The sequence below is a fragment of the Eptatretus burgeri genome, chromosome 7 (genome assembly GCF_056783735.1).
Source record: "Eptatretus burgeri isolate ZD-2024b chromosome 7, Ebu_testis_v1, whole genome shotgun sequence".
Taxonomy (NCBI): domain Eukaryota; kingdom Metazoa; phylum Chordata; class Myxini; order Myxiniformes; family Myxinidae; genus Eptatretus; species Eptatretus burgeri.
Window position 1 is genome coordinate 81,270,833 of NC_140967.1, and position 21,155 is coordinate 81,291,987.

The following is a 21,155-nucleotide window of genomic DNA, read 5'->3' on the forward strand; positions in this document are numbered from 1 at the left end:
TTTTTCTCTGCTCCTTGCCCCCCCCCCCCTGCAATTTTTTAAAGATTTTTTTTCGTTCCATAACTGCTTCTTCCCAAGTTTTCCTTTTCACTTCTGTGATTGAGAGTTTGCTCCTGTATCCAGCTTATTCAACCCCGTGTCCTCCTCCCCATCCCCTTTCTCGCATCCTTCCCGTCTCCTTTCTTCCTCCAGGTCTCTTTCTATCATGTCCCTCTACCCTGCTGTTGGCATGTCCTCCCCACATTTTCACTGTTCTTTTGTTCTGTTATGTCCTTGTCCTTTCTCGGTTCTACATGAGCCTCGACTCCATATTTTAAAAATGCCTGGAGACATCGTCAAAGGCAATCATCATTCCTTGAAGACAAAATGCCTGGTTTACGGTGCTGTGGTGCTTGTTGGGCTGTTGTATGGGGTTGAGACATGGACCAACAAATTACATATCTCCAGGAAGGTTGAGGCCTTCCACTACAGGTACACACCAAGTGTATTTGGTCCCACTAAGGCTCAACAGCAGATAGGGCATATTTGTATTGCACAAGTGGGGAGACTCTTTTGGATGGAGGAGTTACTCGAATATATTATCACGGCCAGAAGACTTCACTGGATACATCATCATTCCCAAATGGAAGACAACTGCATCCCGTAGAAGGTCTAATTTTGATCTTTGCCACAGCACCACCTGGAACATGGAGCCAAGGCAGAGATGGACACGCAAAGTGAGACCTTTGCAGACTTTTGCAAACTTTGCAAACTCAAACTTGGAGAGATTTAAAATTGATGATTGCAATTGATTTCATGCACCTCAGCATAAGAAGTTCTTCGAGAAAGAAATGCAAAGAGGTGATAGCTACCTTTTCCAAAAAGAGAGTGGAGATGGATAAAGCAAACCATGCTGCTGCTATTTACGCTGTTGTCAGACAAGAACTCTCAAAAAGTGCTTATGCCAATTTTAAATCCAATAAATGTCAGAAATCATTTGGAAGGCAAGATATTGCAAGACATTGAATGCCTGACAACTTGCTGAAGATAAGATAAACCTACCAACTGGCTCAGTCTGGCATACCACTTTGTGGCAGAAAGACACCATCCACAGGATGGCCATCTTTCAAAGTTCAATGTATGTGTCTGTCCATCTTTGTGTGCATGTGTAATTGGTTACTTGCAAAATGGAAGATTTTTCAAGTATGTATATTGGTCAGTCCATTTTGTTATTCTGTCTGTTTGTCAATCGACTACAGGTCACAATTCGAAACCGATAGTCATGAAACTTCACCAGGTTGTAGAGGTAGTCTCAACTGAGAAGCCCATTGATTTTGGGGTCAAAGGTCAAATTTCTAAAATCATTATTTTTCATCCGATTGACTTGAAAGTTGAAAACAGGATTTGCATAGTCCATCACTGAATTTGGAAAGCAACTATTTTTTGAGGAGAAAAGGTCAAAGGTCAACTCAAGCTCAAACTTCTAAAATCATCAATTTCAATCTGAAATAGAAGAAATTTTCATCCGATTGACCTGAGCTTTGATTAAGATTGTCAATATTAATCTTAATGAAATGGACAGTTTGATGTATCCATGGCAACCTTTGGAGAGAGGGAGGGATTTTGCAAGTATCGTGTTTTGTGCGAAATCTTTTTCTTGTTCTTGCTTGTTTTTTTTTTTTTTTTTTTAATGTTTATTGCCTGAAGGTAACGATTGCAAACCAATCTTCACGAAACTTCACCACATGGTTGAGTTTGTCATAAGCAAGAAGCCTCTTGTTTTTGAGATGAAAAGGTCAACATAGGTCAAAGGTCAACAACTTTGTCAAATTTTTATAATCCTTAATTTTAATCTTATTAATGATAAATTTGAACAGGATTTGCATATCAGGTCACTGAATTCAACCACCAATTATTATTTATGAGGTCAACATAGGCCAAACATAGGAGGTTGGTGGCAGGATTTGCACTCCGGCCACTGTAAAACCTTTCATTCCGCAAAACGCACAAACGCAAAAAAAATCTGAAAACCCACTCCGTGGGAGTACCTCCTTTGCAGCTTCTCTTCGCATGGCAGCTCACCGGATGACGGGATTGGGGCAAAGCCTTCAGGACCCCCAATCCTTGATGAAAGGAGGGAAAGCATGGGGCAACCTCCCTGGGTCAGATTGCGGGAGAGTGTGTCAGAGTGGTGCTGAGGTGTCGTCCACCAGACGGCGGTCTCCTTGGGTTAACCTGAGGCGGTCCCTTCGGGTGGGTGCCTGGAATGTCCTATCCCTAAGAGAGGATGATCAGCTGTCTTTGTTATTATCTGAGCTCAAGCGTTTGGACATCGGTATTGCCGCTCTCTCTGAGGTTCGGAGACCGGATTGCGGCGAGATAATGGTGGGTGGTTACACCTACTATTGGTCTGGTCGCTCTGATGGTTACCATACTCAGGGAGTTGCTGTAGCTGAGTCCAATAAGCTGACCCCAATGATAATTGAGGTAACACCGGTCAACGAGCGTATTATGAGACTAAGGATTCGTCACTCCTTAGGTGTCATTTCCCTGGTCTCTGTCTATGCACCGACTGAGGCAAGTGACCTCACCGTGAAGGACACATTCTACGCCACGCTTGAGTTTGTGGTTGATCAGTGCCCCAGACGAGATGCACTTCTAGTCTTGGGGGATTTCAATGCATCGACTGGAACTGATAGGGATGGTTATGAGGTATGTGTTGGTCCCCATCGGTCAGGCACTATGAATCAGAATAGCACTAAGTTCCTTGACTTTGCAAGAAGTCATGGACTTAGGGTGGCTGGTTCATGGTTTCAGCGCCCACAAGCTCATCGCTTGACTTGGTATTCCAACGCTGGCGGTGTGGCAAAGGAGATTGACCATGTCCTCGTTGACGGTCGCTGGAGGATGATCCAGAACTGCAGGGTCTACCGGAGTGCTCAGTTCCTCAATACTGACCACCGGCTTGTTGCAGCAACTCTAAAGCTGCACCTTAAATCCTGGAGAATGGTACCATCCCAGCCTAGGCTGGATGTTGGCAAGCTCAAGGATGAGAGTAGCTGAGGAGTTTGCGAACAGGCTGAGTGGACATTTGGGGTGTTTGGGTGCTTTGGGGGTCCTGAAGAGTTCTGGATTACCTTCAAGACCACCTTCCTTGATGTTGCCGGTGGATGTCTTGGAGCTCACCACAGGGCAAAGAAGAATTTTGTCTCTCAAGGCACACAGGATACCATTGACCAGAGTCGCAGGGGCAGGCTGAATGGCAGAGCTGAGCTGTTCAGGGAGCTGAGGCGTAAAACTGTACGTGCACTAAGGGTGGACAAGGAGGCCTATGTGCGAGGAATCTGTGAGGGGGTGGAGCATCACCTGCGGACAGGTGATTCTCGTCCCGCTTACAGGGGAAGTCGCGCATTGCATTCATCCAAGCCCATCCTGCGGAGCACTGCAGTTAGAGCAGAGAGTGGTAGGCTCTTAACAGAGTAGTCTGAAGTGAAGGCCCGCTGGGCCGGTTACTTTGAGCAGTTGTACCGGGTTGATCCACCAGCTGTCGAGTTTGACATCAATGGTGTTACAATCCCTGTTGCTGACCCTCCAATCAATTGTGGTCCACCTTCGCTTGTGGAAGCATGGGCTGCGGTGAACCAGTTGAAACAAGGTAAAGCTCCAGGGATCTGTGGCATCCATGCTGAACTTCTCAAGGCTGGTGGAAATGCTGCACTCGTGTCGTTGCATGCAGTTTTTTGTTCTGCCTGGAACACAGGCATCATCCCAACTGATTGGAAGAGGGGCCTTGTTGTCCCTCTCTGGAAAGGGAAGGGTGATCGCCAAGACTGCAACAACTACCGAGGGGTGACGCTGCTCTCAGTGCCGGGCCAAGGTCTTTGCTTGGATAATTCTTGATAGGGGTCACCACCATCTGCTTGAGCACCAGCGTCCAGAGCAGTCAGGCTTTACACCAAAGAGGTCCATGATTGACCGTATCCTTGCTCTTTGTGTCCTCACCGAATGCAGACGAGAGTTTCGGCAGGGGCTGCTTGCAGCCTATGTTGATCTCTGTAAAGCGTTCGATTCAGTGAATCGGGATGTCCTCTGGAGGATTCTTGGTCTTCGTGGGGTGCCAGCAAAACTGATCGATCTGATGTCTGAACTCTACTCTGGTACTGAGAGCACTGTGAAGTGTGGTGGTACCATCTCTGACTTATTTCCAGTTGTTACTGGAGTTCGTCAGGGGTGTGTATTGGCCCCCACACTTTTCAGCACTTGTATGGACTGGATTTTAGGGAGGATGTCGGAGAGATCAAGCTGCGGTGCATCGTTTGGGAATGTCAAGATCTCTGACCTTGATTTCACAGATGATGCAGTCATCTTTGCGGAGACTTTAGATATCCTTTTGGGGGCCCTCGATGTGCTGAATGAGGAGTCGGAGCCGCTGGGATTCCGGGTTTCTTGGGTCAAAACTAAGATCCAGGCTTTCAATGACATCTTGGATGCTGCTGTCCTGTCTGTGTCTGTTTGTGGTGAGGATGTTGAGGTCGTGGAGAGATTTACTTACCTTGGCAGTGATATTCATGTCTCTGCTGGCTGTGACTCAGAGGTCAATAGACGTCTGGGTCGGGCCTGGGGAGTCATGGATTCACTCGATCATGGGGTGTGGCGCTGCCGGTACCTGTGCGGGAGGACGAAAGTCCGAGTCTTCAGGTCCTTGGTGCTTCCAGTCTTGCTCTATGGATGCGAAACTTGGACACTGACCAAGGATCTGAGACGGAGACTTAATTCCTTTGGTACTAGGTCTCTTCGGAGAATCCTTGGCTATCGCTGGTCAGATTTTGTGTCCAACGAGCGGTTGCTGAGAGACACTCGGATGAGATTTGTTACCTGCATGGTCCGTGAGCGTCAGTTGCAGCTGTATGGACATGTGGCTCGTTTTCCTAACGCTGATCCTGCTCACCAGATTCTCTCAGCGAGGGAGTCTCGTGAGTGGAGGAGGCCAATGGGCCGACCACGTGCCTTGTGGTTGCAGCAGGTTGACCAGCATCTCAAGGAGATGGGGATGGGCCTGGCATCTGCCTGGGGGATGGCCAGACGGAGGCCCCTGGAGTACCGGCGGAAAGTGGACGCAGCGACTCGCTGTTCTGGCACATGCTCCCATACCTGACCTGATAGGCCAAGGGTCAACAACTTAGGCGAGATTTCTAAAATCCTCAATTTTTTTCTGATTCACTTGAAATTTGAAGAGGATTTATATTTCTGCTCACTGAATTCATATCAACAACTAATTATTTTTGAGGTCAACATAGACCAAAATATCAACATAGGCCAAAGGTCAACAACTTCAGTGAAATTTCTACAATCCTCAATTTTCAACCCATTGACTTGAAATTTGAAGAGGAATGAACAAGTGTTTTTGAGGTCAACAACTTTGGTGAAATTAGCAAAATCCTTAATTTTCATCCCATTGACTTGAAATTTGAAGAGGATTTGCATGTTTGATCATTTGATTCAACCACCAATGATTTTTAAAGTCAAATTTCTTTTATGGATTTCACAAGTGACATGCTTTGCACAACATCTTTCTTGTTTGTTTGTTTGTTTGTTTGTTTCTTACTGAGACTTCCTACTTCTCCTTTATGCAGCACATGACTGTGAGTAGCATCATTTGCTTGGGTTGGGAGTTCAGGGGGTTGGGGGGGGGGTGGCTGCCCCTGCAGTTTAGAGCAGGAATTTGGAATTTGGCCAGGGTATGGGTGATAGTTCACCGACTCTTCACAAAATGATACTGCGATCTTTAACATGCATCAACTAATGCTTGTTGAGTGGATGTCCATTTCGACATTCATCAAAGGGATGGTGCACACATTGATGCGTCTTCCTGCATGTGTAACACCCGGATAATAGTTTATAGCTGGGCTGAGATTAAAACCCAGACTCAACAGCTCAGATATTCTTGAACATGCTTCTAGGCTACCCCGGCAAACTTAAGACTCCTTTGTTGTAATAGAACAATAACATTAATAATTTACAATCTTCAATAACAACAACAATAATGTAATAATTTTGTTAAGTTGCAATTTGTAAATGTATATATTTTATTTTATTTCTATTTATGCTCACGATTTTTCAGACATGTTATTGAATGTAGAGATTGTAGCTTGAGACTTTGTATTATTTTTCAGTTTCTATCCTGGATGCCAAGGAGAAGGTTATTGTCTTTATATACATTAGTGCGGGCCCGAAGGGGCGGGCCCGTAGGAGTGGGCCCGTAGGTGCGTGCCAGTATGTGCAGCTATGTGCCTGCAGGATCAGGTCCCCAGCATCAATTGTGACGTCATATCAAACGAAGAAGAATTGTGACGCCCCCTCTCTCTCTCTCCGCCCCTCTCTCCCCCTCCTCTGTCCACCCTCCTCTCTCGCCCCACCTCTCTCGCCCCCTCTCTCCCTCCCCTCTCTTGTCCCCCTCTTCCCCCTCTCTCCCCCTCCCTCCCCCTCCTCTGTCCCCCCTCCTCTGTCCCCCCTCCTCTCTCCCTCCCCTCTCTTGCCCCCCTCGAACGCCCCTCTCTCGCCCTTCTCTCTCCTCCCTCCTCTCTCCCTTCTCTTGCCCCCCTCTCACCCCTCTCTCTCTCCCCTCCTCTCTCCCCTCTCTTGCCCTCCCCTTTCACCCCCTCTCTCACCCTGCTCTATCCCCCTACTCTCGCCCTGCTCTCTCGCCCTTCTCTCTCCCCCTCCTCTCGCCCTTCTCTCCCCCCTCCTCTCGCCCTTCTCTCTCCCCCTCCTCTCTCCCTCTCCTCTCTTACCACCCCCTCTCACCCCCTCTCTCCCGCCTCTCACCCCCTCCTCTCTCCCCCCTCCTCTGTCCCCCCTCCTCTAGCTTTCAAACCCTTGGGAAACAGCTGTTTCCCTCGGGAAAATTCAAACCTTGGGATTAATTAATAATTTGAACAATATTCAAACCTTGGGAGTTTAGCACATACCCAGGTATGGCACATACCCAGAGAAAGGCACATACCCAGGTCCCCAGTGTTGATTGTGACGTCAATCCTTCAAAAAAAAAAAACTTAATTAAATAAACATTAATTGTGACGTCATTCGTGATGTCATAGGACCGTGTCCTGTCATTGGTTCACAGATACATGGCCGTAACTTGGGAACTGCTCGTCCGATCGATATCAAACCTCGAAAAGGCACATCCGCGGGTCCCCGGCAATATTCCTGGCAAGTTTCAATCCGATCGGACCGGTGGTCGTCCGGTTATTAATAATTTAGGAAAAAATTGGCATGATAAGGTGAGAAGGTGGAACGACACCTTCAGCTGCCATATATACACTTTTTCAACACTGAAAAAGCAGTAAAATGGCCGTAACTTGGGAACCGCTCATCCGATTGACATCAAACCTCGAAAAGGCACATCCGCGGGTCCCCGGCAATATTCCTGGCAAGTTTCAATCGGATCGGACCGGCGGTCGTCGAGAAACGGCGGTCGCAGACAAACAAACAGACAGACACACAGAGATTGCTGGAATTTTCAATAGATTGTCAGCTGCTGTCTTCTTCTTTCACAGTTCACATATTGTCATGTCATGTGATATGTGTGTTGTGTTTTGGTGTTGGAATGGACATATGATGCAGGCTGAATGAGCAGTGTTACTTTTTCCGTGTCTACAATTCCTTGTATGTTTCCTTCTCTAATCTGTTGTCTCACATTGCAGGGTGGAAAGGGAGAGCAAGGTATCCCAGGGCCTCCAGCACAGGTGAGTTTGGGGCGGGAAATACCCCATGGTGATTGCATAAAAGGGGTTAAAGGTTAGTTATCTCATGTTCACGTTGTTGTGGAAGCAATTCTTGCATTATCTTTTGTGTGAGTTGTAAATTTAACATGAATGTCACTTTGAAGAAAGGCAAAAAGAAAGAGTAGATATGAAGGTTTGGTTGTTGGTGAGGTCAAATATTTCATTCGCTTTGAGATGGAGTTCATGTACAGGATTATTTCGGAATGTTGTCCAAAATATTCCTGAATAACAATTAGCAACAGAGATTGCTACTGCAAGATAAATGTGAACAGTTGAGCATCCTTGTGAGACTTACCTCTGCTTTAAGCAAACGTGAACAGGACTTCTTCCTTCCAAAATAAGTCAGAAAAATCTTAACAAGTAAGAGATCCACATCATTTCACAAAGTGACTCATGGATGTGAGCAAGGTTTGCTCAGCATTCTCCAGTTTGAATAATCCATAGAGTTGTGTTCATGGACTGCCTTAAAATTTTTCTTGTATCATTTTTGTGGCATACCTCTGGAATCAAGGATGTCATATTTTGTGGGTTCAGAAAGCCAGTCACAACACCACGCGGGAGAAATTTTGGACATTCTGGAAAGTTTACAAGATTTAGATGTTTCGAGATGTTTTCTTTGTTTCTCGTTCTGGGTGCAACATCCCCTGCTACCTCAAAATTTTCTCAGCAGATTTCAACGATTCATGTGTGTAGTCATGACGAGGCCGAAACACAGACATCTGTGTTTTTGTGGAAAAATTACATCCCTGGGAGGGTAATGAAACGTTCGGAAACACAGAGAGAAGAATGAAATATGTGGTGTCGCAAAATTAGAGATAAACCTGTATTGCAGAACCAGTGACAATCCATTAATGTATTCAGAGATTCCACGACAAATTTAAAAGATTAGCAAGTGAAAGGAGTAGTAGTATTCTAAGAGTAGGAGCATTCATGACCTCCAACCCCCCCCCCCCTCCGACCCTCCACCCCACCACCTCCCAACTGAAGGTGGACGGAAGTTATGTTTTTACCTCTGTTTGTCTTTCTTTCTCTGTGAGCAGGATATCTGAAAAAGTTATGGACAGATTCAGATTGAACTTGATGGACAGGTTGTGTGTGTGACAAGGACAAATTTATTCGATTTTGGTGAAGATCCGAATCTGGATCCAGATCCGATAATTTTTTAATTTTTCCTCGTAATTATTCACCATTGAGAAATGGTGCCAAAAATGATGTGGAACATGACATTTCAAAAAGTTGTGGACGGATTACAACAAAACTTGATAGATGAGTTGAGTAGGTGCCAATACCAAGCCGAATAGATTTTGGTTGAGGTCCAGAAGCAGATCCTGCCGACAAGTGGGGTAAACCGTCGCACATTGGAAGCATAGTTGAAGGAAACCTCGTCTTACTGGTACAAGTCGATATGTGAAAGATTTAATCATCATAGTTCAGCAACCAAATGTAGTACTTGTGGTGGTTAACTTTACCACTGATGTAGAAGTAAACTCATCAGAAAATGTTAACTCTTCAAGAAACTCAGAGGAATTTTGGATTTAACAACGGCAATAACAAGTTCCACAAGGACTTTATAGACACCCTGTATAATCAAGAAAGGTGCAAAGTTCCCCTCCCTTTATATGGAACGGTAACTCTGTATCAAGGGAGGCGGAAAGCGCCCCTCCCTTTATATGGAACGTTAAATCTGTATCAAGGGAGGCAGAAAGTGTCCCTCCCTTTATATGGAACGGTAAATCTGTATCAAGGGAGGCGGAAAGCGCCCCTCCCTTTACATGGAACAGTAATTCTGTATCAAGGGATGTGGAAAGTGTCCCTCCCTTTATATGGAACGGTAAATCTGTATCAAGGGAGGTGGAAAGCGCCCCTCCCTTTATATGGAACGGTAACTCTGTATCAAGGGATGCGGAAAGTGTCCCTCCCTTTATATGGAACGGTAACTCTGTATCAAGGGAGGCAGAAAGCGCCCCTCCCTTTATATGGAACGGTAACTCTGTATCAAGGGAGGCGGAAAGTGTCCCTCCCTTTATATGGAACGGTAACTCTGTATTGATGGAGGCAGAAAGCGCCCCTCCCTTTATATGGAACGGTAACTCTGTATCAAGGGAGGCGGAAAGTGTCCCTCCCTTTATATGGAACGGTAACTCTGTATCAAGGGAGGCAGAAAGCGCCCCTCCCTTTATATGGAACGGTAACTCTGTATCAAGGGAGGCGGAAAGTGTCCCTCCCTTTATATGGAACGGTAACTCTGTATTGAGGGAGGAGGAAAGCACCCTCCCTTTATATGGAACGGTAACTCTGTATCACGGGAGGCGGAAAGTGTCCCTCCATTTATATTGAACGGTAACTCTGCATCAAGGGAGGTGGAAAGTGTCCCTCCCTTTATATGGAATGGTAACTCTGTATCACGGAAAGCGCCCCTCCCTTTATATGGAACGGTAACTGTATCAAGGGAGGAAGAAAGTGTCCCTCCCTTTACATGGAACGGTAACTCTGTATCAAGGGAGGCAGAAAGCGCCCTCCCTTTATATGGAACGGTAACTCTGTATCAAGGGAGGCGGAAAGTGCTCCTCCTTTTATATGGAACGGTAACTCTGTATCAAGGGAGGCGGAAAATGCCCTCCCTTTATATGGAACGGTAACTCTGTATCAAGGGAAGCGGAAAGTGTCCCTCCCTTTATATGGAACGGTAACTCTGTATCGAGGGAAGAGGAGAGCACCCTCCCTTTATATGGAACGGTAACTCTGTATCACGGGAGGCGGAAAGTGTCCCTCCATTTATATTGAACGGTAACTCTGCATCAAGGGAGGTGGAAAGTGTCCCTCCCTTTATATGGAACGGTAATTCTGTATCAAGGGAGGCAGAAAGCGCCCCTCCCTTTACATGGAACGGTAACTCTGTATCAAGGGACGTGGAAAGCGCCCTCCCTTTATATGGAACGGTAACTCTGTATCAAGGGAGGCAGAAAGTACCCCTCCCTTTATATGGAACGTTAAATCTGTATCAAGGGAGGCGGAAAGTGTCCCTCCCTTTATATGGAACGGTAAATCTGTATCAAGGGAGGCGGAAAGCGTCCCTCCCTCTACATGGAACAGTAATTCTGTATCAAGGGACGCGGAAAGCGCCCCTCCCTTTATATGGAACGGAAACTCTGTATCAAGGGAGGCAGAAAGCGCCCCTCCCTTTATATGGAACGGTAATTCTGTATCAAGGGAGGCGGAAAGTGTCCCTCCCTTTATATGGAACGGTAAATCTGTATCAAGGGAGGTGGAAAGCGCCCCTCCCTTTATATGGAACGGTAACTCTGTATCAAGGGAGGCAGAAAGCGCCCCTCCCTTTATATGGAACGGTAACTCTGTATCAAGGGAGGCGGAAAGTGTCCCTCCCTTTATATGGAACGGTAACTCTGTATTGAGGGAGGAGGAAAGCATCCTCCCTTTATATGGAACGGTAACTCTGTATCACGGGAGGCGGAAAGTGTCCCTCCATTTATATTGAATGGTAACTGCATCAAGGGAGGTGGAAAGTGTCCCTCCCTTTATATGGAACGGTAACTCTGTATCACGGAAAGCGCCCCTCCCTTTATATGGAACGGTAACTGTATCAAGGGAGGAAGAAAGTGTCCCTCCCTTTACATGGAACGGTAACTCTGTATCAAGGGAGGCGGAAAGTATCCCTCCTTTTATATGGAACGGTAACTCTGTATCAAGGGAGGCGGAAAGTGCTCCTCCCTTTATATGGAACGGTAACTCTGTATCAAGGGCAGCGGAAAGTGCCCCTCTCTTTATATGGAACGGTAACTCTGATTCAAGGGAGGCGGAAAGTGTCCCTCCCTTTATATGGAACGGTAAATCTGTATCAAGGGAGGCGGAAAGCGTCCCTCCCTTTACATGGAACAGTAATTCTGTATCAAGGGACGCGGAAAGCGCGCCTCCCTTTATATGGAACGGAAACTCTGTATCAAGGGAGGCAGAAAGCGCCCCTCCCTTTATATGGAACGGTAATTCTGTATCAAGGGAGGCGGAAAGTGTCCCTCCCTTTATATGGAACGGTAAATCTGTATCAAGGGAGGTGGAAAGCGCCCCTCCCTTTATATGGAACGGTAACTCTGTATCAAGGGAGGCAGAAAGCGCCCCTCCCTTTATATGGAACGGTAACTCTGTATCAAGGGAGGCGGAAAGTGTCCCTCCCTTTATATGGAACGGTAACTCTGTATTGAGGGAGGAGGAAAGCACCCTCCCTTTATATGGAACGGTAACTCTGTATCACGGGAGGCGGAAAGTGTCCCTCCATTTATATTGAATGGTAACTCTGCATCAAGGGAGGTGGAAAGTGTCCCTCCCTTTATATGGAACGGTAACTCTGTATCACGGAAAGTGCCCCTCCCTTTATATGGAACGGTAACTGTATCAAGGGAGGAAGAAAGTGTCCCTCCCTTTACATGGAACGGTAACTCTGTATCAAGGGAGGCGTAAAGTATCCCTCCTTTTATATGGAACGGTAACTCTGTATCAAGGGAGGCGGAAAGTGCTCCTCCCTTTATATGGAACGGTAACTCTGTATCAAGGGCAGCGGAAAGTGCCCCTCTCTTTATATGGAACGGTAACTCTGATTCAAGGGAGGCGGAAAGTGTCCCTCCCTTTATATGGAACAGTAAATCTGTATCAAGGGAGGCGGAAAGTGTCCCTCCCTTTATATGGAACGTTAAATCTGTATCAAGGGAGGCGGAAAGTGCACCTCCCTTTATATGGGATGGTAACTCTGTATCAAGGGCGGCGGAAAGCGCCCCTCCCTTTATATGGAATGGTAAATCTGTATCAAGGGAGGCGGAAAGCGCCCCTCCCTTTATATGGAACGGTAAATCTGTATCAAGGGAGGCGGAAAGTGCCCCTCCCTTTATATGGAACGGTAAATGTGTATCAAGGGCGGCGGAAAGCACCCCTCCCTTTATATGGAATGGTAACTCTGTATCAAGGGCGGCGGAAAGCACCCCTCCCTTTATCTGGAATGGTAACTCTGTATCAAGGGCGGCGGAAAGCGCCCCTCCCTTTATATGGAACGGTAACTCTGATTCAAGGGAGGCGGAAAGTGTCCCTCCCTTTATATGGAACAGTAAATCTGTATCAAGGGAGGCGGAAAGTGTCGCTCCCTTTATATGGAACGGTAACTCTGTATCAAGGGCGGCGGAAAGCGCCCCTCCCTTTATATGGAACGGTAAATCTGTATCAAGGGCAGCGGAAAGCGCCCCTCCCTTTATATGGAACGGTAACTCTGTATCAAGGGCGGCGGAAAGCGCCCCTCCCTTTATATGGGATGGTTTCTCTGTATGGAACTTTAACACAGGGACTGAAAATTCGTTTCTCGGCTTCTACTGGACAAAATCGGCTGCAAGTTTCAGAATTAAATCGTTTGTACGTCGAGGTAATGTGTTCTAAATTTCAGAAGTAAATCCTTTGTGACTGTGCTCACTTGGCTGTGCCTGGATGGGTTTGAGGGTAGAGGTGTAGCAGCAGAAATGCTAATCCTATCCAGGTTCCTCCTGATGACTTCATCTTTGCTTGTCGTTTGTTCAGGTTCCTTCTGATGACTCCAATGCAAGACGGTACCTATTTGGTCTTCCATTTAATTTGAATTGAATGTATTTTAATCCCATTCTAAATTCAATTGAATAATAATGAAAAATATCATTGGTCAAGGTCAGGTGTCCAATCAAAGCGGGGTTCAATCAAAGCCGGACATCTTGGTTCCCGGTCATCACTGCCAGCAGTTATCGTGTGGCAGTTCTAATTATGTCTCTTATTTATGACGTAACACACCAGTACACAAACACCGCACAAGCACCACACAAAATAAGTTGTGGCGAGGGTCTGCGATCTCTGATTGCTCTTTCTAGTTTTGAATTGACTTTGATGAAGATTCATTTGTATCATTTTTGGAATTCAGAATCTGCTGCATCTGTTGTGAATTTTGTGTTGTGTTTGGTTTGTTTTTGTCATGTTTAACGTTTTATTTATTTACAGTATGATTTTGACTTCAATGAGCTGAAGTTTAGAGGAGATATTGGCTTTCCTGGACTCCGAGGGAACAAAGGGGAGGTCGGGCTTACGGGTAAACATCACTTCTTCATCTTCCTCTTTCATTTTCTTTTCCTCTTTTCCATCCACCATTTGTCTTTTTATGTGTATAATAAATGTCATATAATAAATACTGGCATCACAGTCATATAATAAAAACTGATGTGCAAACATAAACATGCATGGGTCTCTTTTAGAGCTGTCCTGAGTAATTCCTGCTCCCTTCTTCTTCTGCTCCAGGTCCCAGTGGAATACCTGGCCTTCCTGGGCCCAAAGGTGAGATTGTTACAATCTTTATCATCATTCCATTTCCTCTCCTCTTTCTTCTTCCACCCTTGCTCTTACTGCCTTATCTTAAATCTTCATGATTTTCAATGTGCCGTCTTTTATACATACCAGTGCAATATTTTCACTCAGAGCAGCAGGTTCACTCATTGAAAGATGCTCGAAGGGGAACATGGAAACCAAAATATTACACATGAGTGGTTGAAAATAAAGCGGAGGGAGGAGGTCAGGCAGCGTAGATAAGACTTGGGATGGGTAGAGAAAAATAGCATGAAGTGATGGTCGCGGAAATCTTAAAAAAACTTCAGGAAGTGGCACAAAACAACAGACGCAGGGAATTGGTTCACAGATAAGATAATGGAAGGATAAAGGGATATTGATGAGTGTTCAGCTGGTGTTTGGTAACTAAGTGGGATTCTGCTTGAGCATTTCTATATCATTGAGCATTGAGCAGTAGCAAGGATAGATCTCTATACTCTGTAACTTTCATCATCCAACCATCTCTACAAGTATGTTGAGCCCCAATTTAACTGATCACCCCTCAAAAGTCGGGAAGTTCAATTGCCAAACAGCTGACCAATGACGAACTCAATCTGTGAACTTTCTGACCCAGATTTCTCCCAATAGCAAATCCTCCATTTTGGACTTGGTGATTACAAACTTCCCCGCAAATGTCTCCTTTTCTTATGTTCCAATTGGTTCATCTGATCATATGCTTGTGAGAGTCAAAATCTCTCCAGCTATTCTCAGAGAGCCACTTCAAGTGCCAGCAAACCATCTGGCAAACCTCTTGAGGAAGTTCAGTCGTAAGTCGTATTACTAAGTTGGCCTCCAAAGCCAATCGCCGACTGGTCATCCTCCATCGTGAAAGTCCTTCCTCGGCATACCTAAACTCTTATGGACCTACAAGGCCTTCCTTCATAGCTTGATGGAGTACTGCTCTCCCCTCTGGGCTGGCTCCCTTGCCTCACATCTTGCTCAACTTGACATGATGGAAACCAAGGATTTCAAGATTTGGAATGTCCCATGATGAAACTGTGTCTATTGGCCTATCACTTTCACATCGCAGACAGGTTGGTAGTCCTTCTGTCCTCTAATGCCTCTCCTTTCTGGTCCTGCACCCTCTGCCCTTCCCATACATTGTCGTCCCCCTCCTCAGCTTTCTGCAGGGAGCGCACATGGTCCACCAGCAACCATCTTCTGATGAAACTCCCAAACTCCAGGATCACTGCTCATCTCCACTCATTCGTTCCTATATTTCCCCACCTGTGGAACCAATTTCCTCACTATCTTCAATCTCACTTTCCCTGCAGGTCTTCAAGACAGCTGTTCACTACCATCTCAGATCATCCTCATCCAAAGCTGTGATATTTGCTACCCACGTGCACCCCCCCCCGCTTCCCCTCTCCACCTCAAGCCGACCACCTTTCAAATTTCCAGTTTTTCCTTCCTGAGAGTTTTATCCATGTTGGCCACCCACTGCTTCCCCCATCCCCACAACCCCTCATTTTTACCCTCATCTCTTGTTTGTCTGTATCTGTCTATTCCTCGGCTCTGCTGTTGTGGTGCTTCCCCTTCTCTTTCTGTTGTTCCAATTTCCTTCGCATACTGATCCATTCTCTGCTCTAGCTCTTCCACGAGCTTTGACTTCGTATCCAAAAAAAACACTCGGTTTTTTTTTTTTTCCAGATCTGCAGAGATGGACACTGCAGCAGCTTGCATCTCAGAATTGTGGTGTATTATTCTGTACAGTGTGGAGTCACCTGCAAAGTTGTTCAGAGTATTATCCAGGGAAGCGGGGACATCACTGATGCAGAGCAAGAATAAAGTCGGTCCAAAAGCACGACCTTGTGGAATAACCCAAAGATGGACATCTCAGCCTGAATAGGGAGATCTCAAGACAGAATGCCATCAAGACCAATGTATTGTTTTCACTCACCAAAGGAAATCTGATAACCATTCAAGGATGGGTCAATGAATACCCATTGGCAGAGAGGTTGGAAAGCAATGCCTTGTCCCAAACAGTATCCATCCATCCATCCATCCATTGGGACCACACTCTGTGCAGAGCGTTGATGCTGCCAAAGAAGTCTCCTTGGCTATTGGGTGCAATCCTGGACGGGTCACCACTCTGACACAGGATACCAGCATGCTGGCACTCATTTTGCCGACCTCGGAAGGATGACAGGCAGAGTCAACCCCACCTGGTATTGATTCAACAGCTGAATGGGATTTGAACTCAGGATCCTCAGATCCCAAGCCCACCATAAACAGTATCAAATACTTGACAAATGACCAGAGAGATTGTCCTGATCTTTTGTTTGAGTGTTAACTGAGCAAAAGAAGTCAGTGGGATAGGAGAAATAGGGGAGTGAGAGGTAAGGCAAAAAGTAGTACAAGTTTGAGTGATTGAAGAGGATAGAAGATGCCAAAAGAAGGGGGATGAACGGTGAAAGTTTGTGGCATACAACAATCAAAGAGTCAGTCATACAAGGGTTCAAAAATACAACCATTTTGGTGATGTAATATGTAACTGAGCCAGAACATTTCACTCAGAAAAACATTTACCGACTCTTCCCTAGGTGAACCCTACCAAGGGCCAGCAGGAGAACCAGGCCTGCCAGGTGAGATGGGTCAAAAGGGTAACAGAGGACCACCAGGACATTCTCAGCCTGGCCCATTTGGCACACCTGGACGTCCAGGTCTTCCAGGAAAACCCGGACCTTCAGGGCCACCGGGACCCAAAGGTGAAACAGTGGGACCATTACAATGTTTCATTACGTAACAATGCAAGGCATACAATACTAATCTCAGCTCTAATGCTCTCATCCTTGAATTTCAGTGCAGTTTTATTTGGATATGCAGCAAGTATTGTAAATTGCTTATATGTGCATGTAATTTTGGTAACATAAGAGGGATCAGGACTCTGCAACATAAGTTTCAGTGAAAACAATATCTACCATTGTTCTGCATCAAGTAGGATTTAAATTGAATTCACCATTAACCTCTTTGACTTATACTTAGGAGCCTTGCCAAAGGGAGAACAAAGGGAGCATCATATTAATGTTGGTCTACCCGGTCTTCCTGGAATCAAAGGTTTCCCTGGCTTCCCAGGGGAAGTTGGGAGAAAAGGTAAGGGCCTTTCTTTTGTTCCATTTTCTCTGACTCTCTACCACTTCCTCATTGTCCTAGATCACATTTTTCTCACTGCTAAAATTAGCTCTGCAGATAAACAACCACGGAAGCCAAAGGGTGACTGTAAAATAGGTTAATTCCTGACACATCGTTATTAATCACAAGTGAATGCTTCCGGATTTTAAAGACTCGTGGGCCCGTTGGTCCGATGGACAAAATTTTCATTGGCCTTCTCAGCCTTGGGGGTATTTTCGGTCATTTAGGATTTTGGGTCTTCTGGGTCCTCTGAGACTTTTGGGTCTTGGGTCCTCGGGGACTTTTGGGTGCTCGGCAACTTTTGGGACTTTTTGGTCCTCGGGAACTTTTTGGGACTTTTGTGTCCTTGGGGACTTTTGGGGTCTTCAGGGTATTAGAAGTCTTAAAGGGTCGAAGTTAAAGTTCGAAGGGGTCTCAGCAGTCTAAAGGGTCAAAAGGTACATTCCAACAGTGCGTAATTCATGAATTGACAAAAAGTGTGACACACACACACACACACACACACACACACACACACACACACACACACATACACACACACACACACACACACACACACACACACACACACACACACACATACACACACACACACACACACACATACACACACACACACACACACACACACACACACACACCTCACCCATTTATAGTAGATGTGAAGCATCATTACTGAAGTAGTTCATTGGCTGAAATTTCAGGAGGCAGATTTCCATAACGGGTCAATCATCAATTGGATGAAGCCATTGTTTCTCCTTCTGCCCTTAATTCCTCACTTCTACATGACTTTCAGGTGACAAAGGAGAAATTTGCCTGCAATGCACATTTGCTCAGAATGCAACTCGGGCACCACCCGGTTACCCTGGACCAGTAGGCAACCCTGGAGTACCAGGTGAGTTATCGTGATTCAAGGTCTGCCGCCGCTAAGGGAAGGTTATTAAACACGATTCACATGCACAAATCATTTTATATGATCTCTTGATTCAGATGAATACAATCAAACTCTATTTGACAAAATGCAGATGTTTTTTGTTTTTGACAAAGTCGAGGCTTGTGGAGGAGCGATAAAACTGAATGCATGAGAATGCAATAGAACGACAAGAACTGGAGAAAGAGAAGGGGTGCAAAACACACCAGCATCAGGGCTTAGGGACAAAACAGAGGGACACACAGAGAAACAGGGGATGTGGGGAAGGATAAGAGCAAGGGAAGGACCCGAGATTGTGGTGAACAGCTGCCTTGAAGCCCCGGAGGGAAGAATTCCACAGGTGGGGATAGAAAGATCACTTTATGCACCATGTTTATGTAATGCAGTGATGTGGGCTGACTTGCAAGTCGATGGAAGATGACCTCGGGTTAAGGATAGGGTGAACATATCAGATAGAGGATGTGCAAGAGCGGCTGAGCAGGCTTATAGGAAACTTGCGCTGATGCAAGTTTCGCTGAACTTGCGCTGATGCACTGCCCCAAGCAGTAGCAGAATCAGTCGAGGGTTGCCACAAACTTCTCCACCTTCTCAGGTGAAAAGGACACAGAGTCCAACAACCTATGGGTATGATGCGGGTAACATGGGTACAGAGAGAGTGAGGGGGTTGGAAACACAAGATTTGGAAACAAACACAGAATTGAGGCATTTGGCCTTCCCACGAGCAGTCAGCTGTGGTGCCATTTGGAGTAATGAAAGAGATGGTGGAGGAACATACACCAACATTGACAAGGCATCACCAAGTTCTTGAGGAAGGAGACTAGATTGAAAGGTCAGTCTTGAGGTTCACTAAATGTTGTTTTTTCAGTCTTGATGTTGACCTCCTGCTCAACCACTGTGGTCTCTTTATTCCTCTACCTTTAGACATCATTGGAATATATATATATATATATATATATATATATATATATATATATATATATATATATATATATATATATATATATATATATATATATATATATATATATATATATATATATATATATATATATATATATATATATACTCTGCATCATACGTATTTGCTCCTCGAAGGTTGCCCATTTCTCTAATGCAAACCACCTACTCATTCATTTTACCCAATCTAATTCCCAAATCACTTCTCAGACCCTCAAAGTTTCCCCTCCCAAAACCTGACAGCCTTACACCACTACCCCCATCTTCCAGATCTCAACAATAGAGTTTCACTTACCATTCTTGCACATGGCAGCTTAACTGCCAGGTAGCTGTCATTTCTTGGAAGCACGGCTATGCTGCTGATGCTGTGCCCCTCTACCAGTACACTGGTACTCATTTTACCAACAACGGAAGGATGATAGGCTGAGTCAACCCCACCTGGTGTTAATTCACTGGTAAACTGGGCTCAAACTCAGGACCCTAAGATCCCAAGCCAGCCACTCTAACCACCAAGCCAACACCAGGTGTTGCAGTTATTATGTTGTTGTCACTTGTTCAGAGAACTTCTCCACCTCTTTCGCCATATTGAGATTGGAGAATCGCAGCAATAATTGTTCAATCACAACAATCTTTGTATAATTGCATCAATTACTGTCAGTGTGAATTATCGTCCTTGTCAACTCGTCAAGTCGAGGAGCATCAGTTTGTCTTCAGTCATGGTTTTATTCATCCAAATGATGATTCGCCACAAATACAGAAATACAACTAAGTTTATATAATACAACAAATGAGAATGGTAATGAGCTCTCTGGATCGACACCTGTCCAAGACACAATCAAGCAGGCTGCTTGCTGGAAAAATAGAAACACAAAAATACTAAACTATCCAAGGCCATTTCAGCACATTACTCAAGGATGATGAATTTAGATCAAAGTACATCAAAATTGTCGAAAACTCTTTACACATTAGGGGAAAGTCGTTAATAGAGACTTTAGATGACATTACGTACTGTGAAATCGAAACATGGGCTTCCCTCTCAATCTGGCTGTATCTAGATTCGTCGTCGGTTAAAGGTCGACTCAAATACCCGATCATATTTTTACGAGGTCTGACTTCTGTGCCAGAATGGCGCTGCAAGACTGGATCCAAGACACTGCCTTGGGGGCATTCCAGCCTCCACTGGGAGAGGAGGGGACGTGTGAGGAGAGAATCACATTCATCACAACTCGAAGTGAAGCAAGTCAGAAAGCCAGGTTTAAAAGTGGCCTTGGGACCACCACAGGCAGTGAGCTTGGCAAGCAGAGCAGGATGTCAGACAGTCAAATACCTGAGATATGTCCTGGGATTTGGGGCTTCCAACCATTGCTGAGTCCCCCCTCCTCTCCCTCCCCACGTTCACCCTGAGACTTAGGGCCTCCAACTTTTGCTGAGAGAGGTGAAGCAGTATGTCCCGAGTTGAATGACGAGGACAGAATCCAAACCGATGATCAGATATTAAGGCAGCATTGAAAGAGGAAATATGGCATTGACAGCAACGATAGATTCCCTGACTGCATATCATTGAAATAAAATCAAGCTTATCTGATCTGTAGTTGATCTGTTTTTCACCCTTCTTGCGGGTGGGAGTGATATCTGCTGAATTCCACGCAGATGGAGAGTTGCCAAAGTAGTCCTGGCGGAAAAGGGTATGCAACCTCAGTATTGTATTGTCTTGTATTGTACCTTTTCTAAATCCAGGGTGATTGTTAACTTACACATTCTCTCCACGTGTAACCATAACGTGACGTAACGTTACGTGTTGCAACCATAATGTTACGTGTTGGCTGGTTCTGCCTCCGAGGAACTGATGGATTGCCAGGGGAAAAAGGAGATCGGGGTTTTACAGGGGCTTCTGGGGCAGCAGGACCACAGGTAAGGAATCTGCAATTAATGATTTGATGAATGTGAAGTACTCCATTGAAAGCCGAGAGCAAGTC

At 45.5% G+C, this 21,155-nt stretch overlaps 1 protein-coding gene across 1 annotated transcript in view; it reads left to right on the forward strand.

The window, feature by feature from the left end:
* LOC147023628 (uncharacterized) overlaps positions 1-21,155 on the forward strand; it is a 244,871-nt gene that overhangs the window by 135,695 nt on the left and 88,021 nt on the right. Inside the window, exons 18-24 of the mRNA XM_085889230.1 lie at positions 7,683-7,724; positions 13,782-13,869; positions 14,076-14,111; positions 16,703-16,867; positions 17,145-17,252; positions 18,088-18,186; positions 21,020-21,090. Of these exons, the coding sequence (XP_085745356.1) occupies positions 7,683-7,724; positions 13,782-13,869; positions 14,076-14,111; positions 16,703-16,867; positions 17,145-17,252; positions 18,088-18,186; positions 21,020-21,090 (609 nt within the window). The remainder of the gene's footprint in view (positions 1-7,682; positions 7,725-13,781; positions 13,870-14,075; positions 14,112-16,702; positions 16,868-17,144; positions 17,253-18,087; positions 18,187-21,019; positions 21,091-21,155) is intronic.